At 42.4% G+C, this 26,585-nt stretch overlaps 2 protein-coding genes across 3 annotated transcripts in view; one reads left to right on the plus strand and one right to left on the minus strand.

Annotated features, from left to right (window-relative positions):
- The window catches only part of AK5 (adenylate kinase 5), a 316,529-nt gene extending 310,536 nt beyond the window's left edge, over positions 1-5,993 (plus strand). The window contains exon 14 of the mRNA XM_089692186.1: positions 454-5,993. Coding sequence (XP_089548312.1) covers positions 454-522 — 69 coding nt within the window. The 3' untranslated portion in view covers positions 523-5,993. The remainder of the gene's footprint in view (positions 1-453) is intronic.
- Positions 5,994-10,018: 4,025 nt separating this feature from the next.
- The window catches only part of ZZZ3 (zinc finger ZZ-type containing 3), a 77,529-nt gene continuing 60,962 nt past the window's right edge, over positions 10,019-26,585 (minus strand). For both annotated transcript variants that reach the window (XM_089692187.1, XM_089692188.1), the window contains exons 9-12: positions 23,322-23,483; positions 20,458-20,592; positions 17,486-17,586; positions 10,019-13,812 (exon numbers count right to left, since the gene is read on the minus strand). In XM_089692187.1, the coding sequence (XP_089548313.1) occupies positions 13,668-13,812; positions 17,486-17,586; positions 20,458-20,592; positions 23,322-23,483 (543 nt within the window). In that variant the 3' untranslated portion in view covers positions 10,019-13,667. The remainder of the gene's footprint in view (positions 13,813-17,485; positions 17,587-20,457; positions 20,593-23,321; positions 23,484-26,585) is intronic.

The following is a 26,585-nucleotide window of genomic DNA, read 5'->3' on the forward strand; positions in this document are numbered from 1 at the left end:
GGATATTCCCTGGATCAACTTTACCTATAAATGTTAGTATCCAGTTATATTCTGTGTATCCAAGAAACAATCCAGGACTTTTTTTTACAGCAATCCACTGAGCTGACCAGAACCAACTCTTGAGGGAATCCATTCCACATTTTCACAGCTCTCACTGTGAAGAAACCTTTCCGTGTTTGGAGATTATATTGATTTTCCTCCAGACGTATAGAGTGACCCCTTGTCCTCTGCACTGCACCCTGCTGGCCCCTCCCACCAGCCATCATTGCCTAGAGTAGTACAGAGACCTAATGATGACATCACTGGGTCTAAAATAAAGTATCCAATGAATATGGAAGGTTTAAAGTAAAAAAAGTTTCAGCGTGTTGATGAGGGAAAGGAGGAACCAGGGAAGGCAAAATATAGGCAGATTAAAGTAAGTCCTTTTATAACTTTTTTTTTTTTCATTTCCAGATCAATGCAGAGGGATCTCCAGAACAGGTTTTCCTTCAACTCTGTGCATTTGTCGACTCAATTTTCTGAGAAAATCCCCCAAGCGGTGCCATTGGAGAGACGGAGACGTGTACATGTTGTATATTATATCCACTGGTGAAAGCGGCGGCGCCATGTTCATCACACTACTGCATGCTGTCTGAACTGTAACACCACAGCAGTGACCCCAGCAAATACACAGCAGACCTGGACACCTTGAGGACCTCCACCTGCTGAGCAACAAGTCCCAGCATGCACTTCTCTATACAGCAAGCCATGGTGGGACTGGTCCTTTCCCAACAACCAAGGTCTCGTTGTGGTTCTCAGCTGCTGTATTATGTACAAAGGTCATAGATTTGCAGGTTTCTGCCACTCTAAGGTATCACAATTATCCAAGTATACTACTTTATGAAGAGCTGTGGGCCAAAGATTCGTCTTATTATTGTACAGGATTTATATAGTGCCAACAGTTTGCTCAGCGCTTTACAATATGATGGGAGATAATACAGGAGCTTACAATCTAAGAGGGAGGATGATGAATGCCTTCCCCATAAACAAGTGTTTTAGGTGGGTGCAGTTCCTATGGTGGAATTTGCCCAGATCCAACCCGGGGTGGGAGCAAAACAACTTCCCTGTGTCATTGTGATCGAAGTTCACTTTGGGTTATCAGGTTGGTTGTGGTCATTAGTTCCATATGTTAAAGCTTTGGATTACAGAACACTGCTTGCCCAGTGGTACCCCCTCCCCTCTCCGTGATCGGCCTATAGGGGTTCATTTACTAAAGGCAAATAGACTATGCACTTTGCAAGTGTAGTTGCTTCAGAGCTTAGTAAAAGGTAAAACTTTTCAAAGAATAATCAATCACGAGGAAGGTATAAAAACAATTTTGCTTGCACGTGATTGGATGATGGAAGTCAACAGAGCTTCTGCTCATTCACTAAGCTTCAGAGCAAAGTGCACAGTCTATTTTCCTTTAGTCAATCAACTCCATAGTGTTTACTGACCCCTTTTTTTATACGTTAATTGCCTAGATATCTTTTAACTTCTTAAAGATAAAGCCATATATTCAACTCACAACAAGGCCCCTGTAAAAAATCCCATCAGTTATAGAACCTCTAAGGCTAGCCATACACGTTTAGATTTCTCTTGTTCACCCTGTGAGCTGAAAAAGAGAAAATCACTTGGTTCCCCCATCTACAGTAAGCATCGTGGATGGAGGAATCCCCTCTGCTGGCTGTTGTATTGAGACAGCCGCAGTACCCACAGTTACATGAATACCCCAACAGTACCTGTATCTGATTAGATGCAGTCAGTGGTTGGCGGAGAATTTTCCATCCAGGCTCAGAAAATGTTTTGAATTCTGTTGAGCCGAGTGGTGCAGGCCATGGCTCAGTTTTTAACCAATTCAACAGATTGGTGGATATTTGAGGTGTGTATGGCTAGCTGGTGGTCAGCTTACTTGGTATAGCTTTCCTTAAGTCTGGCCAAAGGCATCAGCAGAAGGCTGCACATAGGTGTCCGTTTATGAACCAGCAGTAAATGATCGCTGCTCAGTTTTCCGGAATTCTCGGAGAACACAGTTCTGCTGTGAATGCCGTTTATGAAGCGGTGTAGGTCAGTTCTCCGAACGAAGGGAGAATGGTTTACAAACGCTGGAAAACGGCTGTTTTTACTATAATCTCAGTTACAGTAAAAGATCAGTTTACTAAGCAGAGGTAAATTATCGCTGCTTAGTTTGCGGTTCCTCCAATTCGTCAGCTCTGGGCTGGAGAATCTGGAGGGAGAACACAGATCTCCAGTGAAGGGCTGAACATGTTCTCCGCTGATCTCCTGAGTGTCATAAACTGTGAATGACCAGAGAATAGCTGCAATCCTCTGAATCGCAGCTATTCTCTGTCATAAACGGACACCATAATCACTAAATGTAATACTACAGAGAGCTGCCAGAGGCTGCAGTCATACTCAGACATAAAATCTCTTTATTGCCCGGACATCAGTGCTGTCGATACGTCAGCCCCATAGGCTGCATTATGGTCTTTGCACTATAATCATAGGTGTAGCCTCCCTCTTATCTGTAATATCTGAGATCACATGACCCATCCATCTCAAGAGTGGCAGTTAGGTGCACATGGAGAGTTTGAGGAAAAAAAAAAAATGCTGTTTGACCATCATAGTGCCGGTTACATCCAACAAACCGCCTCTAAATTTCCCTCCCTCCAATAAATTGAGTCATATGCTGGAGGCTGAGGAATAGGTGGGCGTAAGTATACCGGCGACACTTAACACCGTGACTGGCAGAGCTTGCTGGAGCCCCATTATTACCTTCAATTAGCTTTACACATACACACTTAACTGACTGAGCGAGGGACAACATTCTCCAGCGCCTCTTACCTGAGCGTTGCTATATTACAGAAACACAAACCACTGCTGCTAATGTACGCTGGTGGGCGATCACCTCTGAATCACATTTGAAGCACAACAATTCCTCTTGTTAACAGTTTTATGAAGCTTAGGGCATGCTGCATGTGTTGTGACTATTACTTTAAGAGCTTTTTTGTTATTTGCACAAGACCAGGAGTTGTGATACAATACGCTCTACAAGAGGGGTCAATGGCAGTTACTGCATGGATGTCTAAATAGCTGAAAACATGGCTGCCTCCATTGCAGGCACACTTATATCAGTAATACATGTAAAAAATATATATATATTAAAGTGGTTCTGAAGTCAAAAGTTGTCTTACACTAATGCATCAAGGTACAAACCCCCCCCCCCCCCCCAAAAAAAAAACAAAACTTCAAGTCGCTGTTCCTCCCCCCACCTCCCTAAATACTTACCTGAGTCCTACAGCAATCTACTGCTGTGCTCATCTGCAGCTCTTCTTTCCCCTTTCACAAGCCTGATGGAGACAAGTGGGAGCCATGGGCTCCTGTTGCTGTCAGTCAAATTCTGTGAAGAGGAAGTAGTGGGGTGGGGCCAAGCCATGTTCTGTGTGTCTATGGACTTACACAGCCTGATTCGTGAGTGCATTAGCATATGTGCCATCATAGGAAGTGGCTTCCTATGGTGGCATGCAGAGCAGAGCGTGCTGGCGGGGCATCCCAGAAGAGGAGGTCTGAGGTCGCCCTCTGCAATACCCTTGCACAGTGCAGGTAAGTATAACGTGCTTTTTATTTTAGTGAGAGAAAAAAATTACTTTTTAACCTCTTTAAACTGCAGCTTGACATTTCTTAGATGTGTTGGCTGCATTTGTTTCCTATTTTGAAACTTTTTTCTTTACTTTCTGCTGATGATCCAGCAAGTAAAGTATTTTTCCACTTCCTTTAACAGACCAAACTGCCCAACAAAAGTGGCAGTTAGAGAGTTGAGACAAACTGTTAATACCGAACATGAACCAATGATCAGCAGTTTATTCGTTTATATAAACCCTTTATCCCAAGAGGGGAAAAATACCTGTTGCTGTATCTGCTTATAAAGTGTGAGCCACCCTCAGTTTGTTTGTCAAGTCCATAGTCTAAGGGCTTGCTCACACCATGGTGCAGAACCATCAATTTTTCTGCGAGGGCACAACAAAATCAATTGTTCTCTATGGGCCCTGTTCACACCACAAGTATCACATGCAGATATTTTTTCTGCTCAGGAATCTGCAATGTGTACAAAACTCATTGAAGCACGCATGAAAACTGATAGCTCTGCAAGTGAAATCTGTGCGTCAGTTTCCATCAGTTTTTCTGGTCTAAATCCGGCCATACATGGATCGAATTCCGAAAGAATTTTCTTTCGAAAATCTTTTCTAAGAATTTTTGTTAGAATTTCATACCATTAGTGGGTCACAGAAACGGACGATTTTTGAGCAACCATCTAATCTGAGTGATCAGCGCGTTGGAAATGTTTTAAAAAACTAATGAATTTGGAATCAATGATGGGAGAATCGTGCAGGAAATATAAATGAAAAAGAAAGGAGCGTGAGCTGTGACCTGGAAAGAAAAGAAAATTCTTGCCCACGAAAAATCTTTTCTGTAGCAACATGAGGGAAATTGAAGGCTTGGTTGGCCGAATTTTGAAATTAATGGTGGCACTGTCGGGTTATAAAATGCACGAAAATTCTGATTTTCTAAAGAAAACTTTTTCGGAATTCGACCAGTGTATGGCCTGCATTACACCACCCTTTCCCCAGACTGACAATGTCACTATTCAAAGGTGTCTGCTTTATTACTTCATCCAGAATGCCTAAAAAAAAGAAAAGTAATGCTGCCACCAAATCTTATGATTGGTAAACTGATTTACATTTTGATTTTGGGTTTAATACCACCTGAGTGAATGTTTGCCTTACCAACAAAAGGCAAAGGGAACAGCTTGACATTACAGTAGACCCCTCCCCACCAGAAAATACCTTCTATTGAAGCCCTTGCTGCTGTGTCTAATCACCAATGCAAATCCTATTTAGGCTGCAAGTCACTGGAATCAGCTTACACAGGGCTATGAAAAAAAGAAAAAGGGTAAAAAAAAGCTCCCAATATAAAATTTTCATGTGAGGTCCAAGCATATACTGTATATTCTGGCAATTCACGGGGGTTATATGGCCAGCTTAGATAGAGGGATTAGTAGAGTTCCTCCTTACCATTTAAGAGGGGCTATGCATCCCATATCCACACTCTTACAGAAATAATAAAGCAAATATGGGTAACAGAAACCTGCAAAAAACATAAAATGTAATTGGAATGTCTATAAAACAAGACAACAGATTCTGAGACGATACCCTTTTATAAAGCATTTGTACATCGCTATCCTGTTTTCTTGGTCATTGGTATTGCAGTGAATGTATTGTCAACCTCCCGCTAAACACCACAGCGTACAAACTGCATGACCGAGCTAAGAGATGTCAGAGATGATGTGTGAATTCGACAGGAAAGGCCAACGTCAGCTGGTAGAACGATAGCTGTGCCAGGATTGCTTCCGAACTCTGTACAGCAACCAGGAAGACTTCTTAGGGACCATCAGCTGTCAATTAACTAGAAGTTCTTTCCTGTCTTGTCCTGCTGAGACTTAGGATTCCACCACAGCTGGAAACTCAGGAAATGGAGCTGCCATTGAGAAAAATTCAATGTTTGAATTGTACTCACTTGCAAAAATCCTTTTTTTTTTCTGAGTTCATTGAGGGACACAGCTTCATTATATCATGGATGGGTTTGATGCTGTCACCTTCAGGAGCAGGACACTAGGTGCAACTTAAAATTACATTACGCCTAAGGTGCAGCCCTCTGGTGGTGGCCAAACCCCTCATCTGCAGTACAGGATTCAGTTAGTAGCCAACAGTACCAAGACAAGACGATTGAGACAGCCAAAAACAAGACTCGGCGGGTGCTGTGTCCTTCAATGAACTCAGAGAAAAGGTTTTTATGGTGAGTAAAAAAATTCAGTTTTATCTTTCGTCTATTGAAGGACACAACTTCACTATATTATGAATGGGATGTCTCAAAGCAGTATCACAAAGACAACTACAAGGGGCGATCCCAAACAAAACTAGGAACCAACCCCATACAGAACTCAACCCGCCACCTGCAAGACCTTCTGGCCAAAGCGGACATCTGCCAACAGTCACATCAACTCTGTAAAACTTGGTGAACATGAACTGACAACCAAGTAGCTGCCTTGCAAACCTGCCCAACCGAAGCAGAATGGTGAAAAGTAATCAATCACCTTCAAATCAATTTCAAATTAATTCCACATGATATACTCCTCTAAAAAAATGATCAAGTGCTCATTAATCATCAATTAGTGACATAGTATACTTACTAATACCCTCAATTTCATTTAAATTCATAATACCCTCATTTAATTTAATTAAAAAAATGTAAACCAACTTATAACCCTCAACCTAATCACATTTAAATGATCCCCCATAAATAAAAATAACCAAATGCTCATAAATCATTAATTAGTGATTAATATAAATCCAAATATCATCAAAATAATAGTCCCATTGAATAAAAAATTTTATAGTGACTTGGTGCTTGTTGTTCTTCAATTAGTGACTTTTGTGAATCCTTCAAATAGTGAAGATGTGCGCTCACCTCCTTTAATGCCTGCAATTAGGCTATACACGCTTAATTAAATGAGGGTATTATGAATTTAAATGAAATTGAGGGTATTAGTAAGTATACTATGTCACTAATTGATGATTAATGAGCACTTGATCATTTTTTTTTTAGAGGAGTATATCATGTGGAATTAATTTGAAGGTGATTGATTAGTTTTAATAATTTATTTAAATATCTTTTTGGTATTCATACACTCTTATTAGTTGTTTGCATCATAATTTGAATTAATTTAATTGGCATTAATTTAATTATTATTTATTGAGAAATATTTAGGAGCGCAACATATATTTGTAGATATTTCCATACACAGTTGTAGTTATGTGTTTCATGTTTGCGATCCTCTAGAAATTGTCACATCTGTGGCTCGCAAGTTATTCCAATTCATTTATACCAGAATGGTGAAAAGCCCACGACACACTAAGCACCCTGGTAGAATGCGCACTAATTGGAAACAGAGCCTCGCGATATGCAAGAGCACAGGCCTGGATTGCCGTTCTACAAATCCATTTTGAAATGGTGGAAGATGAGACAGCCTGGCCTTGTCTAGGACCCTCCAGAACGATGACCATTGCATCAGACCTCCAAATAGGAGCTGTGGCTGCAAGATGCACTCTAATAGCCCTTACCATGTCCAGGTAGTGGAGCAGCTTCTGGAATGAATCCTGTATTGCAGATGGGGGGGGGGGGGCCACCTCCGGAGGGCTATCGCTTAGGCCTGCTCCTGAAGGTGGTGGCATCAATCCCAACCTCAATATAGTGAAGCTGTGTCCTTCAATGAACGATAAAGAAATGAAGGCAACCTGGCTGTATTTCTGATCCAGTCGTTTAGTAGCTTTGGTACTTTTAATAAGAGACCTGGGACAGGTATGCAAACAAGAAGCTTTGAATGCACTTTCTGCATATGCCTGTCCTGGATGAGGGACTTAAAGTAATGAAGTCAGAAACAACCAGGCAACTAGCTTTTTCTAAAGGTGAGCAATGATACCATAAATCTTCTCTACATACTGCTTTCCGTGAACATGGAGAACCTGTTGGAGAAGATAAGTTGCATAAATCTATATTAGTAGGGAGCAGCACACTCTTCCATACCTGTGAAGCATGCAAAAAGGAAAATGTAAAGTTTCTTAATTTCCCTTTCCTATTGCCTACCATGACAGCATACATACAGTGCATATGACCCAAAAAACATCTGTATGCCGCCATGGAGGAACCAGGAAATATTGATTTCAGTCCAATTCAGACATGTTCCCTGCATCCTGCAATACAAGGCAGACACCAGAGCAACATTCTGTGCTGCCTACAATGAAGGATGCTGGATGTGAGTCCTGGGTCAGATGAAGCATCATTTTGGCACACTAATAGCATGCCTTTAAGTATTGGCTATAACATTTTCTTGCAACAGGTTCTGAAGGAGGAACTTCATTATAACTAGCAAAAACTCCCCCATACAGCGAATTTCTGCTGTTCAGTAAATATTGCCATCCCCAATGACCCCAGTACAATATGGCCAGTACAATAAGGCACATTTTCCCTGAAAAACACACCACGACCGTTATTATTTTTTTAAGTGGGTATATCAACCCTTGAGATCTGTGAGCTTAAATCCCCACTCCAGGGTGAAGAAAAAAAATAAACACTTGTTCAGTTTACAGGTAGAGGAATAACGTGCAATACATGCCTTATTCTGAGCTCTGGCAGGCTTCCTTGCTGTTCAAGCAGTCCTCCAAAGCTGCTTCTCTTAGGTGTTCTGGCTGGCAATTGCACTCTGATGTCGTCACATACAATGTAGGACCAGCAGTCCTGCATTGTATGTGAGGATGATGAGAGCCCACCCATGGCTTGGAACATTGGAAGAAAAGGAAAGAGTCTGCAACCGGGGGAGTGAAGAATAGGGTGTAACACCTTATTCCTCTACCCCGAGACTTACTCAGCATTTAACCAACTGCAGCACGGGGGGGAAGGGGTGCGGGGTAGATGCCTACTGTAAGAGTCATTTAAAAAAAAAAATTTAAGCCCCGGTGTTTAGCTTTAAAGTGTCATTAAACCCATATGTACATGCTTTAATCAAAATGCAGTAAATGGAATCATTAAAACCAAGGTTGTTATATTTGTGAATTATATATTTGTAAATACATTTTTCAGATCGTTTTATAGCTGGTCACATGATCTTTTTCTAGTTTCTGTGCGATACGTGGGCAGAGCTGTGGCAGTCATGTGACAAAAAAAAATAAATTCATCTAAATGCACATAGCAAATTGGAACCCATGAAAGGGATGCTTGCTTTTATATATGGGCATGCAAATTTATTATAGTATATATAAAATAAAAAAAATATAAAAAAAAAAACTTTGTAGTGTCTCAGCCACCCCCCACTCCTGTCGTCACATGGGGCTGCTCTAGTATCATGATTGACAGCGGAGCATTGACTCATCACTCCACTGTTTATCATTGCTGAACATGTGGGTGGAGCTCCAGAGATCACATGATCCATTAAACTCCGGCTCCAAATGTAAACTGAAAGCAATGCTTGGATTCATGTGTTTTGTTTCAAGTAATGTTATTTACACTTGGAGCAGTATTTAACGGATCACATGATCTCCGGAGCTCCACCCACACATTCAGCAATGATAAACAGTGGAGTGATGGGTCAATGCTCTGCTAATAATCACAATCCGGGAGCAGCCCCGCATGACGTCAGAGCGTCACATGGGGAGACCTGTTAATGTTTAAATAAGGACTTCCAGAGCTTGTGCAGACGGAGTGGCAACACAGAGGAGTGAAGATCACTCACAAGAACGTTGCCACCTGTAATAGGGAACTGGCAGGATCACCAGGCATTTGCAACCACAACAGCGCTTTTTATACAGATAAACAGCACACATAATCAGATGTAATACTTGTACAGCCTAAGACACAATTTCAAGTTTGGGTTTAATGCCACTTTAACATCATTCACTTCCAATACATGGAAGGAGATTGTCAGAAGCTGCAGCTTAGAGTTTCTATCAATCAGTGCTGCTTTTTAGTTTCCGCTTTTTTTTTTAGATCTACCACGGTCAGTTTTGTCTGAAATGTCAACCAGCGGTGCAGGGCATGATGGGAAGGGAATACAAAGGTTCACAGACAAATAGACTTGGCACAGTTAATGCAGCTTTGACAACTGGATGATGATGATTATATACCAAGGCTTTTTATGTTTGCTTGGAGGATTTCCTGTATAGATGCTATATCCCATCATGAGAACGACTGTGAAATAGATGAAATGCATCATGATGTCATGGTGGTATTGCTGACAATACACATTCAATAAAAATATAAGACCTGTTTGGTTGAGTATTTATTACATTGGTTGGCTGCCTCGATCATTGGCTGGTGGCATTTTTTTGGGGGGGGGGTACCTGGATGAAAAGTCAAGAGGCCAAAAATGACAACATTATGTACAAACAAATAGTACCCACACATTTTATTTAAGTCCTCCTGACAATTCTTTTAAGAACATACTGTTTACATGTAGAAGGGAATGGGAGGGGGGAAAAAAAATACAATATGTCTATCCTTTCCCTGCCGGAGAGTTCAGCCACGTCCCCTCGGCCCCGCCCTCGTTCTCTCTCTCTCTCTGGCGAGGGTCAAGCTATATAAGGATGCCATATACAAAAGATCACGTGACCATATCTAGCTCACCGCATAGATCTATGTAACCACTTGCTTAAATATTAATAAAAATACATTTTTTATGGATTCTGTGCGACTACAAAAAGAGAAATTACAATACACATAGAATTTACAATAGGCAGTTATTTTTTCTAGGTTGTTTTTCTTTTTTTTTTATTTTATGGTCTTTTAGGTGGGTTTTATCAATCTTCCCTCCCAAAATGTTGAGGCAGAAGGCCGTGTCATTAAAGGGTCAGTCCAGTAAAACCAATATTTGGTTTGAGCAGATGCTGGAGGGACAATTCATCTACTGTTCTCAACTGTCCAGAACTCATTAAACAGTCACACGATCGTTCACTTATAATTTTCATTTGCTTGTCTTTCATGATACTGTCATAGAAGGAACCTTTGAATTTTTCATACGAAAAAACATAAAAAAAAAAAAAAAATATCACTCCTTGATTCTGTCAAGGAAAAATATGTGCACATTACAACTGAAAGACAACATCGCAAGTGCCATACACACCTTACTGTTCAACCGGATAACACCAACTTTTCAGGTTCACCCAATTGACTATTTGGCAATTACTCGCTCATATTAATGACATTAACACACACACAGATAACCATTTAAAAGGAAAAACAAACAAAATTGAGAAAGTAGTATGAGGTGTTTGGTCAGCGTAAAGTGGACCTGTATGGTGATGTAAAAAGAGTAAAAAAGTTACTATATTATGCCTGATTTACCTAAAATGCCCAGAAAAGCTTATGTTTGTTCTGTCATTTTGGACATTTCTCAACCGTCTCCAGCCAGTCAGGTGACCACTGCCTAGGCATTGATTATGGGATCTCAGTCTGTTGTAAGGCTTTTGTAATTTACAAGTAACTAACTTATTTAATTTAGGTAACTTAGGACAATTTAGGACGTTCTTCAACCGTCTCCCTCAAATCACGTGACCACTGTCTAGGCATTGAATATGGGATCTCAGTCTGTTCTGTAATTTATAATTACAAGTAACTTCTACAAGATTGAACGTTCCTCAACTGTGTCCCAAGACAGGTGACCACTGCCTAGGCATTATGGGATCTCATTCTGTTGTAAGGCTTTTGTAATTTACAAGTAACTAACTTATATAATTTAGGTAACTTCTACAATTTAGGACGTTCCTCAACCGTCTCCCTCAAGTCAGGTGACCACTGCCTAGGCATTGAATATGGGATCTCATTCTGTTGTAAGGCTTTTGTAATTTACAAGTAACTAACTTTTATAATTTAGGTAACTTCTACAATTTAGGACGTCCCTTAACCGTCTCCCTCAAGTCAGGTGACCTGGCAATGAATATGGGATCTCAGTCTGCTCTCTAAGTTCTAACTACAAGTAGCTTCTACAAAATTGAACGTTCCACAACTGTGTCTCAAGACAGGTGACCACTGCCTAGTCACTGATCATGAGATCTCTGTGAAAAAGTGTTGTAAAACAGAACATCAGGAAGAGCTTGCCATCAGTGGCTCATCCAAAATATTCATTCCTTTCTATTAGGCAGAGACCATGTGCTGGTCAACTAAGGAAGAAAATGACCAAGAAAAGAACATTTCCTTGATCCTTCAACTTGAAGTTTTTTAATGTCTAAAAGAAAGATTAAAGTTACATTCACACAGGCGATTAGGGCTGGTGTGAATTGTACTGGCAGTCCCTGCTGCGGCTCTCAGCGGTGAGTGTGGGCGCCGGCCCCTTTACTATGACAGGTCACAAGAGGCCGCAGCTATTGGTGGCTATCTGCACAGCCAGCAATTAATCGCTGTTGGATGCAATAGTGTGTCCAGCAGCGTTTACCTCGGGTAACTGATACCTGTGCAGAGAGACACAAATAGCTGCAGCTGCTGATGACCTGTCACTGTAGTGAACGAGAGCAACAGCCGGAATTCCTGCAGCTAGTATTCACTCCGCTGTACTCGCTGGAGTGAATGTAGACTTAGAAACCTGAACTGTTCTGTAATTCCTGGCACCCGTCATCGCTTAGCTGTCATCTACATGGTCTCTGCTTCGAGGGGAGGGACCAGTGTTTTGCAAAGAACAGTGTTCTTATGTAAGAGCTCCCATAATTAGTGTCTTGGCAGTGGTCACCTGACTTATACAGGCAGCTGAGGAGCGTCCTAAATTATGCAGCATAAGGTTTCCTAAACTTTTTTTTTTAAGTTGGGCAGAATGACTATAACTCTAGTTATCCAAGCCAACAGATTCGGGTGTTCAGCAGAGCTGTTAAAAGTGTACATCTCACGTAGAGGGTAGGTCGGCAAGGGAGCCACATACATGCACAGATGCAGATGTCCTATGACCTTATTTCCATCTTAGTTGCTAAATATCCTATTGATTAGCAGTCTAAAACTCAGATCCATTTACAGTCAACTGTCAGAAGAGAACGCCATAAACGCCTCTCCAATCAGCCTGTGCGTGGTTACCTTTATAGCATGAGTTCCCAGCTCCGCCCACCAGCAGCAGATGTTAGAGCTCCTCGCTCTCACGGCTGGATTCTATAGGAATACATCAGCAGTTGTAAAATTCTAAAGGGAGGAACGCAGGTCAGAGACATACAGAAGGCAAGCCAGCAGATGAATCAAAATACCAGTTCTGCAGGGACTAACCCTTTAAATCTTTTGTTTTTCCTGAAGGGAGGACCTAAGAAAAGTTTTAAGTGTTAGACTTGACACAATTACTACGAGTGGCACTGTATCACCATTTTGTGTACACGTCACATGATCATCAGAACATTACATTTAAAAAATAGATCTCAAAATCTTGACATTCACACGCGCTCACACCCCCACGAGCTGGTTGGAGAAGCCGCCACAGAAACCTGAATCTGTAGTGCTTGATTGTAGTTGTTTGTCTTTAAAAGCAGCTCAAAGTCTAGCAGAGAACAGAGTTAATCCATAGGTGGGTAAAGTCATCTTTTTTTCCCCCCCTTGTCTTTTAAACAGTAGCGTCTTCTAAACAAACACTGTGATTGGTTAAAACCTTCTGAAAACGTCAGTTTCTGTGCAAAAAAAGGAGAAAAATAATATTTCACAAAACTGCAAGCTAGTAAACCAATTTTAATATAAATAGTTCACGTTTTTTTTTTTTGACCGATTATTATTTTCGTCGGAAGCCTTTGGAAAATGAGGAGTTGCTGTAACGTGCGCCGTGAGTCGGTGTAAATGATCAGTAGTCCCAGGACTGACGGCCTGTAGCGGACAAGCTCCCAGGGAGGTTTGTCCCGAACGCCTGTGGAATGTTGGACTGCTGTAGGTACGAAGTGGAGTCTGGAGGAGCTGTCCAGGTGGGTGTCATGCTGCGAGCAGAGTCTCGGGAGGAGGCCGGGGTCTGCTGACAACTGCATGGTCCGCTTTACTGCCCCCTAGTGACTGCAAAAAGATTACTCAGCTGACTGTTTGACTGGGTCACGTCATCTGTTTGCCGGAAAATAGTTTGGGTCCAGGTAATTGTAACTGGTGCCATGTGGCATGCAGTAATCTCGATCTAGGAATGTCTCTGCCTTGTACACAGGCTCCAGGTGGTGATCCTCTTTGTGGGTTTCCGTTTCGTACAAACTGCAAGCAGAAAAACAAAAAAAGATTGTATTTGCACCCTAATTAATTTATTAAATGGTTTTTTTTTTTTTTTTTTTTTTTAAGTCCTGTCCCCTCCAGTTAACAAAAAAAAAAAAAAGCTGAAAAGCACTATTCACCCTCGCCAAACTCCAGTGATACCGCTAGCGTCATCTTTAAAGTGAACCTGCACCAAATAAGTTAGAGATTCTGAACAAGCTGTAAAAGCTCTTTATAGCAATGCCTCATTCATCCCTGTATCTATAAACACTGTGGAGAAATTTGTTTTCAAAATATCACAACACAAGTACTGTGTTTTTATATAACAGCAGACTCTTGGCAGGCTGCTGGTCCTTTGATGTAAACAAACCACAGATTATGCGAAAACAACAGAAACTGTCTTCGATGGGATCTTTGAGGCTATTTAAAAATCAGTGATTGCACGTTAAGGACTAATCCACATATATTGCAGTCACTGATGTATTACTACATTATAAAACACCTGTCACTGCAGGGACACACAGAAAACCATTATTTCCTATGTGTCCCATACACACTACAATGCAGCCTGTGGCTGCGCTGCAGCGTGTTGCAATAAAGTTCAGACATGCTGCATTTTATTGCAGCGCACCGTGCCAAATTGCATGGGAATGTACGACAGTGCAGCGCATCGAACTGCCATACATTGTCATGAATCAAGTTCACATAAAGTTTATACAAAAAAAGGGAGCCACGTGATGCACTAATCTCGATCTATCCAAGTACCGCCCAGCACGCACACTCCACTCCTCACAAGACCTCCTTCTCTCTAGTTCCCTGGTCTCCTCCTCCCATGCCCGCCTCCAGGACTTCTCCAGGGTGTCATCCATCCTCTGGAACTCCCTGCCCCAACCCATCAGATTATCACCTACTCTCCTCTCCTTTAGGCGCACCCTGAAAACCCATCTCTTCAGGAAAGCCTACCCCACCCCCTGCTAACTTGCCGACCTCCTCCACTCTTCCTACCACTCCATCCCCCACAGCTATCTCCTCCTGTGCCCCTATCCCCTCCCTCCTAGATTGTAAGCTCGAAAGAGCAGGGCCCTCGATCCCCTCATGTTTTGCATTGTATTGGTATTGTTCTGTCACATGTTCTGTCCCCCTTTGTAATGTACAGCGCTGAGGGAACCATTGGCGCTTTATAAATACTGTATAATAATAATAATGCACTAAATCATGCACCTTACTGCTCCCTACCGCAGCCGAAAAAGGAGAGCTGCCATAGCGGTGTGATTTACCCTAACAGCAGCTAAGGAGGTCAGGGGTGGCTTGGTTGAAAGCTCTTCAATTCCATGTAAAGAATATGTAAATTGTTTGTTTCCGTAGTCTGGACACGGGTGCATGTTAGGGTTGAATGACAACACTCCCTGTGAATACAGGCCACCATGGACACACTACCAGGTCTGGGCTTACAATGGAGCTGATATAGCTTCATCACCATTCTCTACAGTAGTAGACAGGTGTCATCAGGTACCCCATCTGTGTCCCTTAGTTTTCATTATCTGCAGACAATCTGTGGGCTCGGTCTCTATTGTGGGACATCTCTGGAACCCCAGAATCCATTACTTCTGCACACAGTTTACAACTGGCTGGTGAAGTGGGCTTAGCTACAGTGATGCAGACGGTGCTTATCTCTACAATTTGTTTAAATATCCTTTTTTTGCACACATGGCAGCTGACACTTTGCTGAATATATGTGCTAGACAGAAATCATTTTATCACTTCTGGCATTACAGAAATGAAACCAACCAGATAGCTGGAGCAACTTAATGTATATTAATATGAAAGCTGCCATTTCTGACTCCACAAAAAGCTATATATCTGGTTGTCATAATCATGCTTTGGCTTCAATGCGTTAAAGTGATGTTAAAGCCAAAAGCAAACATTTATTATATTGCAGCTTACCAATTCTTAGATGTGATGGCTGCATTAATTTTCTTTTTTAGACTTTATATTTTCACCTGGTTATCTAACCAAAAAGTCTGCTGTTTTTCAAAAGAAAAAACTATTTTGCAATGTATCAATTACAGGAGATGAGACAAACCATTTACAGGGGTGCTTCCAATGATCAGCTTTTATTTATGTAAAACTTTTATCCCAAAATAAAAAAAAACTGTTTGCTGTAACTGCTTATAAAGTATTAGCTGAAGTTTGACTTTGTTAATGTATTTATATCTGCTAGTACATGTAACACTCCTCTCTCCTCAATCTGACAATGCTGCTGTTCAAAGGTGCCCCCTGTGCTCCTTCAGGCAGAGTTACTGGCCAGATCACCAGCTGAAACAGACAGAAAAAAAGCCTTAAAAAAATAAAAAGAATGCAACCACCACATCTAATGATTGGCAAGCTGCAATATAATACATTTTTTGGTTGTGGGTCCAATTCCACTTTAAGTCAATGACCTGGAACAAGCATAGACAAAAGAAATTGAATTCCTCGGACAGTCAAGCAGATGCATTTATAGACTGCTTAATACTGTATACACAGCTCTCTGCACCCGTTAATGTTGGGGAACAGAGTGTAGTCCAAGGAAAGAAGTTACAGAGAGCAGCACTGGGCTTTTACTGGACCAGATTATCCACTTACCCTCTAGAAGATTTACCCCCTTCATAACCGGGCCATTTTTTTCCCATACCACGCTGTGCTACTTTATCTGACAATTGTGCAGTCATGCAACACTTTACATAAATATAATTTATGTAATTTTTTTCACACAAATAGTGCTTTCTTTTGGTATAAAACATATCCAATAAAAACATTTAAAAAGTAAAATGTAGGCCAAAATGTATTGGTATTGTTACTCGCATTTTACTATAGGCTGGGCAGGACTCTCGTCCCTCCGGGAGGGCGTCATATGACGTCCTTCCCAGATCGTGCCTTGCACGTGCCCACAGGGCTGCGCTGTGGTGAGATCTGTCACCGGTTGTGTACCTCGGACACAGCCGAAGACAGATCTGTGTACCGGCCTCGTTGCCAGTACCATGTGACCTGCTGTGACCAAGGAGGAGAGAGATCGGTGTTGTTTATATTCACAGATCTCTCTACTGTCGCTTGCTCAGTCGATCACCAGGTGCTGGCAGGGATCTGCTTGACTGACATGTACAGGAGCCAATGACAGCGCGGGTAGGCAGACACGCTCGTCCCCCACCCAGAAAACCAGAGTAACGTGTATATAAGTGATTCTGCACAAAGTAACACAGGGCTTTACTGCTACAGGACGGTCGGCAACTGATTCTATTTAGACCAGTTTCTCTCTTTCAATAGACTTCAGCATGATGCTTAATGCAGCGTAGAAAAGGCAGGTAAAGTTGTCCCTAAAGATGTCCCTATAGATGTCTAGAATTATTCTGACATCCGCTGTTGGATATAAGTTGCAACTGTGAATTCAGCCCAGCATAACCAATTTAAAGTGAACCAGTCATAGGGGAATAACGTACAGACCAACACTACTTAAGGGTCACAAGCTGCCACTACAAACCTGTGAGATGCACAGTGTGCAAACTCCATAGCTGGAGCAGAATAATTACAAGACCAGAGGATGCATCAGAATTTTATACTGCCTGCTATTCCCTATGAATGATAGTTTATGTCTTAGTGACAGGTTTCCTTTAACATATTTGGCTCCCAGCACACTCACCAGTCTGAGCACGAGTCACAAAAGTCCACAGACATTTGAGGAGGACAGTCCTGGCAATGCCACCGGATACCCTGGATAGGTTCTGTCCTGCAGTTATCACACTGAAAGACAACAGCACAGGCGTAATTATACAAAATGACTATAAAATCACACAATATAACTTACTATAAATAATGGTTTATAAAAGCTGCTCATAACAAAAGCATTTACAGATCACTCTCTTGACTGAAACACAATTTTATCAAAGGAAGGTAATAGGGCAGAGAAGGAAGGAGGTCTCTATGTAAGGAGTGAATGGCAGGTTGGGAACCTTGGAGCAAAAACACATTAGCCCTCTATTTCAGTCCACTTAAGCTGCACTTTGGTCTTATCCCAAACCCGGATTCGGTGGTGCAATGTGGCACTTAGGCAAGGACTGGCTTTTCAGGCCCACCTAAAAAGGGGTAATAGGCACTTTCAACCACCCAATATCACTCAAGAGTGTTTCAACTCTCGAGAACAGGCTTTTTCAACCAAGGTGACCAGACACCCTGGGGTGAGCTCAGGATTCTTCAGGGGTGCCTTATCAAAAGCTTAAAAATTGCCCACAAACTGTATACAAGTCAGCGGGTAGATGAAGCCTGCCTTTTAGTCATACAAAGCCACTGGATTTCATTGTGCACTATTACAACCTTCCAGCTGCAGGACTCCTAACAACCAGTGACATCATCAGTTGATAAGGACAACATTGGGTGCACAGCACCCTCGTTTGCCCTCTGTGTCAGCACTGGGGTCACATTAGCGGAGTGAGGGAGAAGAAAAACACTAGTCAGTACCAGAGTGTAAAAGTGCATTTGCTTTGGAAGAATAAATCACCTCTAACAATGGGTGTCCTACATATGTGGATGTTGCTGCATTGTGTACAACTATTAGTTTAGTTTTTTTACATTTTACAACGGGGCGCCTTGAGATTGTGCAGAATTTTAAAGGGTGCCGCGACTGAAAAAACATTGACACACACCGCTCTAGAATATCTCTGCACAACAGGGGTTTCCTAAAATGGTATACAGGATGTGTGCTGTTGCCTGGTTAATTGTCACAAGAAAGGCACCAGGGGCAAATACACCAATGTTACCACTCCCTCCTTATCAGGGAGAAAGCAGGCCATCTATAGCCAGCTTCATTGGCATAGCATGTCTTAAGGTGTATTTCCACTTCTGCAGCCAAATTGGGATAACATCTAGAACATAGATCAACTTATTAACATATTTGACAATTGCTGCTTACCTTTTTATTTGCATTTTTATGCCCTTAGAAATTCTACCTAGCTTCTCCCTTGTATGTAATGTTAAGGTAGGGGGGAGTTGAGGAGTTATGTTTACCATAATTATCCCTGTCTGCACTGTGCTGGCAGATTTCATTATCACTTGTAAACTAGATGTCTAATGTCTGTCCTAACAAAGGGTTACAAACCTCAATACTTGGACAATTAATTCTGCCCGTCAGTTTGTCCATCTAACTGAACTTTGAAATTCTTTAAAATAGTTTGCATTCCTATATATAAACCTGCTCAGAGTAACAACTTGAGGATTAAGGGAAGTATTTTTTTTTCCTTAATTAATTTTAGGTATGCTTTCTCGCCCTTCCATGTGCTCCTTGCTGCAAAGGCCAGTTATAGATTAGGGTGGTTGCCATTTGTTTGTATTGTTGGTGAATTATTGAGGGAACGCACTGGATACCTTCATTGCCATTGTGCTCTTGTTGGGTGTACAGTACACACCTGTACCATTAAGGAGGGGTAGGCTCCCTCCAGGCTTACATGCCCTTAATCTATCCATTATTATATATGTGCTCCAACTTTGGAGGCTCTCAAAACTTGTTAGGACTGCAGTATACTGGGGTGCCATGACGTGGCCTCTGCAGCTTACACATATATTTGCAAATGTGTGCAAACCAAACCCCTGCTTTTAACGTAAACTGTTAGGACAGTTTGGTTTGTTGCAGGCTAGCTGGTAAGTGAGCTGGGAATATTTCTGTTGTTGTTTGTTAACTGGAAACACATAATACACACATAGTGGAGGTTTCTCTATTGTGACTGCAGAAGTGGAAATACATGTTAAACTAAACTGCTACACAGGCAGCACAATGAATGGAACTCATCAATACAGTAGGGCTGATGCAAGTAGAGTCCTGATATGGGGGATCCACTTCCTAAGTAAATTATCCATTTACTTCAACTAGAGAGGCTTTCCAATTTCAAGAGAGTGGAATTCTTTGCTCTTGATGCAACCCTAAAGAACCTCAGAGGTTACCAGTGCGTGTCCATTTCCTGAACTTTTTCATGCCTGTCTCCTGGAATTCCACTGCTGACTTTGTCATAAAGTTATAGCCCAGCCTTGGAAAACTCACTTAAATGAATGCGTTCCTAAGGATGGAAGGGGAAAAAAAAATAAGGAGCTCTTTGTGGTGGCAGTTGCATCACTGCTTTGATAAACAGCTGATTGGTGGAGAATGCAAACCTATTGATCAGGAACAAAGGAAGCAGCTATAGAGGTTTTCTACTTACTCAAAAAAAAAAGTGTACATTATAAAATATATTTCAGTACATCTTTTTTTTTACCAGAAGACAACATTGGCTTTAACTTTGACTGATCTACTGTGATACAAATTTAAAACTCCATTTTAGCATCATATAGTGCCACCTGCTTGTAAGAAATGGGCATTACATAGTGAGCCCTGTCTTCCTCTATAATCTGGAAACAAATTATTACAGCATTAGACAAATCCATTCAGTGGGGGGGATTCACTTAAACTGGTGCACACAGAATCTGGGAAACTGTGCATTGAAGCCAATCAGCTTCTCACTTCGACTTGTTAAATTAAGCTTTGACAATAAAACCTGGAAGCTGAGTGGTTACTTAGCACAGCTGCATCAGATTCTGTGTGCATCAGTTTTAGTAAATCTCCCCTTCTGTGTCTCAGAACGAACTTACTTTGAAGCCAACGTGCTGCATAAATCCACTGTCAGCCTCCATCTCTTGGAGTCTTCTTTTCTTCAGTTTCTTCAATTCAAGTAGCTCTTTATACTCTGGTAGGCTATGGTAAGCAGTGGGAATGGACTCCTCATCCTGTGGGGAGACAGGTTAGTGTGTGGATGATCCTTCCAGAGTAAGATAAAGACCTACAAGCTTCCTCTATATCAGGACAAGTTTTATGTACGTCTCCTGAGTATTTAGTAGTCTGGCAGGAATTCTTGCTGGCATAGTCAAATAACAATGTCCTAATAGAAGGACCAATCCTGCAGATAAAACCAACCTTTGCCGAAATATAGGAGCGGCCTTTGCTGACCCAATTCTGAAATTGCTAGCTGCCTGGCCGTCTCCAGCTTTCAAACTTTAAAGGAGGAGTACAGCCAAAGCTTTTTTGGCTGTACTTCTCCTGTGGCTCACAGGAGTGCAGTTCGTTTTGCACTCCTGTGACCCATTTTCAGTTGATAGTGGACTGAAGTCTGCTGTCGGCTGACGTCACTCAGCCAGTCCAGGCTGGAGAAAAATCCCGATTTCAAAGTCGGGATCCACCCCAGAGTCTGGAGCAGCCCCTGGCTCAGCCTCCCAGCAAAGAGCTGAGAACCTGAGCCAGCCGCTCCCTCCCCCTTCAGTCCAGCAGATCCAGTGAGCACTGGGGGGCTGAGCAGAGAGAGGTGACTGACAGTCACCGCTCTCTGCTTAGAGTGGAGAGGAGAACTCAGCGGTCATGTAATCGCTGAGTTCCCACCCTTAAAGCCGGCGGGGAACAGAAGCAGCATCAGGCTGATGCTGCATCCACCTAGGTAAGTATAAACAGGGGGGGAAAAAAAGCCCTATTTCTATTTAAGCCACCCGTCTGAATTAGTAATCTACACACTTGCTCGGGGTCGGCAACTCTTAGGCTTCATGCACACTAGGCTCTCCTGAATGTCTTTTCCCTGACAGGAAAAAAGCAGCATTAAAAAAATATGTGTAAAGCTACTTTTTTTAAATGTGTAAAGGCACATCAAGAATACCGCTTTAGTCTGGCCACTAAAATGAATACTCAAGCGCTAAACACGCCTAGCATGGGAGTTTATTCCAGCCGTAGGTCTGTATGGAGGTACAGACCTACTGTTTTGGGGCTTAAAGCATTTGTAAAGTTTTTTTTTTTTAGCCACTAGGCCCTCCTGAGGCTTTAACCCCCTTCCTGACCAGGCATTATGGCGCTGCGTTACTTTAACTGACAATTGTGTGGTCATGCAACAGTGCACCAAAATTAAATGTACGTCCTTTTTTTTCCCACGAATTGAGCTATTTTTCATGGGATTTGATAGCCTGTGCGGTTTTTATTTTTTTAGCTATACATATCTTTGCTATAAAAAAAATATCCCAATACGTGTAAATTAATTGGTTTACGTGAAAGTTATAGCGTTTACAAATGGTGATATAGATGATGGAATTTTTATTTTTACTAGTAATGGCGCGATCAGCGAATTATAGCGGGACTGCGGTGGGTATCCTGACACTGGGGGGAACTGACTTGGTGTGACTGACATCCCCAGTGACACCAATACAGTGATCAGTGCTGAAAAAAAAGCACTGACACTGTACTAATGGCACTGGGCAAGAAGGGGTTAACATGAGGGGCGATCAAAGGGTTAACTGTGTGCTGTTTCACAGTAAGCTCTGTGTGTGTGCTTCACTGTAATCACACTGCTTTGGATGGCTGTGTTGTGCACAGCCATCCAAAGCAGTGTGCACAAGCTGACAGGAAGGAGAACTGTATTGTTTACATACAGTTCTCCTCCCCATCGGAGATGCTTGGCAATCCCTGGGCGCTGGCGAATAATCACTAGCCCGGACCCGGTGATTGACAGCAGCGGCCACGAATGGCGGCGTGGGTAGGTACATCCTTAATAGCATTGTTTTTGACACCCAGTGTGCATGAGGCCTTTCTCTGTGAGATGACTTGTAGTGTTTCATTCACAAATCCCTGTAAATGGATCTGTGAATGGATGATGCTAAATTCAGAAATCACCATGGAGCAGAAAGCCAAGATTCAGGTTTGTAGCTAGGATAAAACATCACTGGGTATGATGTATTATGCTGGCCAGACATGTATGGATCTGTTTATTCATGAAACTATAATTTCAATAGTACCCTAAAAAATATTGTTGCTTTTTTTTCACTAAATGTTTGATCATTTTTGATTACATTATGTAACTAAACCAAAATGTAAGCAGTCAAAACTGGGATAGATAACTTCCAATCATTTTTAAAGCTATGTGGTGTATAACATTATTAATTCTGAAGCTTGTGTAAAAAGGTAAAAGTTCACCTTTTGTAACATGTTATACCCATATTCAGGGTGTAACATGTTACAGTCAGACGGGAACCCGCAACCCCACCAGATCCCTCATTGTGACAACTAGCAGGGGATTTTCTCCTCCCCATTAGCTGTCACAATTTGTAAAAAACACAGCCGTTCAGGCCTCCACGTGCCAGGCCACATCACTCATTCACAGTATTCTGTGAATTGCAAAAAATACAAGTTCCGACAGCCTTTGCGGCAGTCAGCTTGTAGTTTACAATGAACTACCACGGCACTCCACAGGGCCGTGGTAGTTCATTGAGCCTTCCTGTCAGTAAGTACCTGTTTGCCCGTATGGGATGTACGAGCAAGCAGATATACTGACAAGTCAGGGGGAGACTTGCACGGCACGAGCGATCTGCTGATTCACCTGAAGGAGGAGAATATGGCAGGTGATGGTGGACAGCATATATCCAGGCTATAAAACGATAAAATGGAATACACAAGATTTGTAAACACATAGGTCGACCACAATTACCGAGACTTCATCATCATCGTCAGCAGCTGTGTCGAGGTCCCGGCTGTGGAAACTGGAGTGGTCATCATCCTCTTCCATGAACACAGGAGGCTCGTGGGATGTCATGAAGGTAGAGGGTTTAAAGAGGTGTTTGTTGAGGATATGCTGTCGCTTATTGGTAGGCTGTGTATACAACAGCAGGAAAAATATTTAAGACACCCTGTCTGCAGATCATTTATTTCAACAACAATCTTCCCTTAAGAATATATGTACATTTAATGTATTATATACATGCGATTTACTTGTAAAAGCCTCCCTTGTGTAGACATCCTAAAGGACTGGGAGACTGCTACTGGGTGTCACCCTCTTGAATGTGATGTCAGCAGCCCCAGCAGACTCAGAGCTGACACTCAAGTGACACTTTATAGTACTGTCTTTTGCTCCACCCCCGAGCAAAAATATAAAAGGTTATTATAGGGAGGTGAACATAAGGACAGAGGAGCTGGTCCAGCCCAGAAGAGCAGAGGGCAATGGCATAAAAGGAGGGTTGGGGGCTGTGCTAGAAATTGACACCTCCTGAAGTAGTTACATTTTTACATTGCAAGTGAATAAAAAATTATTTATGGAAGAAAAAAACTAAGGCATTTAAAGTAGAATTTAATTTTTATTGTTCACTTTAAGGTGATTGTAAAGGCAGATTTTTTTTATAAACAACAAACATGTCATACTTACCTGCTCTGTGCATCAGTTTTGCACAGAGAAGCCTTGATCCTCCTCTTCTTGGGTCCTGCACTGGCACTCATGGCTCCTTTCCCCCATTGAGTGCCCCCACAGCAAGCCGTTTGCTCTGTGGACACTCGTGTGTGCTCGCTTCTGAGCAGCACGCTTTGTGATTATGAGACACACAGAGCACGGCTTGGCCTCGACCCGGCTCCCTTCTGACTGGATGTGATTGACAGCAGTGTGTCTGAGCCAATGAAGAGGGAAAGAGCCAAGAGAACCACTGCTCTCGTGCACATCGCTGGATCAAAATCGGGCTCAGGTAAGTATATGGGGGTGGGGGGGAGCAGCACACAGGTTTTTTTTTTTTCATGCATAGAATGAACAAAGGTAAAAAATCTCCTGTCTTTACAAACCACTTTAAATAGTTTGCTTGAGCCAAGCTGCCCCAAATGAACTATTTCCATTACTTAAAGTATACTAAAGATTTATTTATTTTTTTAAATAACAAACCTGTCATACTTACCTGCTCTGTGTAATGGTTTTGCACAGAGCAGCCCACCACAGGCACTCCTGGCCCCTCCATCCTGTCGGGTGCTCCTACAACAAGCAGTTTGCTATGGGGGCACCTGAGCAGGTGCGCCCCGGAGCCACGGCTCTGTGTGTCCGTTCACACGCAGAGCAGCGGCTCGACCCCGTCCCCTCCCTTTTCTGATTGGCTCACTGGCTGTGATTGACATCAGCGGGAGCCAATGGCTCCCGCTACTGCCTCAGACAATCAGGAGTGAGAGTCCCCGGAGAACAGAGGCTCTCGTGGACATCGCTGGATCGGGATGAGGCTCAGGTAAATGTTAGGGGGGGTTCCTACACACAGGTTTTTTACTTTCATGCATAGACTGGAGCCTTTAGAACCACTTTAATGATGCAGCCTTGGGGTGTGCTGTAATGCACTATAGTAGCACAAGCTACATACAGTAATCAGCAATGTGTTCCGCCAGCAGTAAAGGCGATTTCCCATCTTTTGTCAGAGTTAAAGAGTCAAGCAGAGTGCTTCCTTGCAATTCAGCCTTGTATTTTAATCAAAAGAATACAGGCTTCCTCTGATTGGCCAGGGTTGAGATGTGGGCAGATGGTGTTATGATTTATTGAAGAAGCCTTGTCAAGTGGGGTATACAAGGAGACGTACCATATGCACATGCATGAGTAAATGCCATTGCAAAAGCTCAGCTGTGTACACCCATTCACTTGTATGGTCGACTGTATGCAGCATTCACACTGGCACTCCTGCATTTAGCTTTTTCTAAATGCAGAAAAAGTCAACTGTATCAGTATGCATTCTGGGCATTCGTCTCTTGGTGCAGTGCATTCTAATTAGTACCACTTGGCGGGGGCGTCCCTAGGGTTGGTGTCACCCGGTGCGGTAACACTTGGAGTCACCCCTCCGACGAGGGTGACACCGGACCTGCTCCACAAAAAGGTCTGATCCATTATGCTCCCCAATCCGCAGATCCGATCCATGTTGCGGGGATCCTCGGCTTGCTCTAAACCTTACCTTTTCGTGGAGCTCGTGGAAAGATCAGTTAACCCCGTATAGGTTGCAATCTGACGATCCCCACAGGATGGATCAGATCTGTGGACTGGGGAGCATAATGGATCGGACTCCGATCTCTTATGCTCAATCCGCAGATCCGATCCATCCTGCGGGGTTCATCGGCTTTCTTTAAACTTACCTTTTCATGGAGAAGGTCCAGCGTCACCCTGTGTGATAGGTGTCACCCGGTGCGGCACGCACCCCCCGCACCTGCCTAGAGACGCCACTACCACTTGGTGAACTATCCAGCTGCAGCAGCTTTTAGCCTCTCTGTACCTTCCACCCCACTAAATACCAGAATCTCATGCACCTTAGGCTAAATGTCCTGTATGCATGAAGCCGAATACAAAAAACCTAATATAATAGGTTCTCACAAGATTACCAAAAATTCCTTTTTAAGATTTGGGATGGGGCAAATTGCAAGTTGGAGTGGAAAAACAAGTCAAATAGGGTAAAAGGGGATAGCAGTTTACCCATTTTAAATGTTTTTTTTTTTTTTTTTTTTTAAATATAATTTATTTCACTATATGCAATTTTTGTTTTTCCAATACTATGGGGGGGAGGGGGTAATTTATAAAATAGCGGTATAGCTGCTTTAAATGAAAAAAACAAAAAAAAACAAACAGGCACCCTATATATATAAAGCACAGCAATGTGCTTTACACACATGCTTAGCACACCGCTGGCTTTGGGACTGTGACAGTTCTGCTAATTAAAAAAACACAAGCTAATCGACCTGCTCTCCTCCAATCACAAAGCTTTGTGGGACTTCATTGGCTACAAATTACTGCCCGATTTTTATGAATGAGATGGGCTGCAGTGTGCATAGCACAGTGGTGCATAACAGAAAGCAATACCCACTCTCCATTATAAATGAGCCATTAGGGGTAATCTAAGATGACAGCTCAGCAGATGTTACTTGCTTTGTAGCTCCTAATAACCTAAAAAACTCCTAATAAACCCCTTGATAAGGG

This window comes from Staurois parvus, unplaced genomic scaffold (assembly GCF_062004578.1).
Source record: "Staurois parvus isolate SC_StPar_1 unplaced genomic scaffold, SC_StPar_1.0 ptg000578l, whole genome shotgun sequence".
Lineage (NCBI taxonomy): Eukaryota > Metazoa > Chordata > Amphibia > Anura > Ranidae > Staurois > Staurois parvus.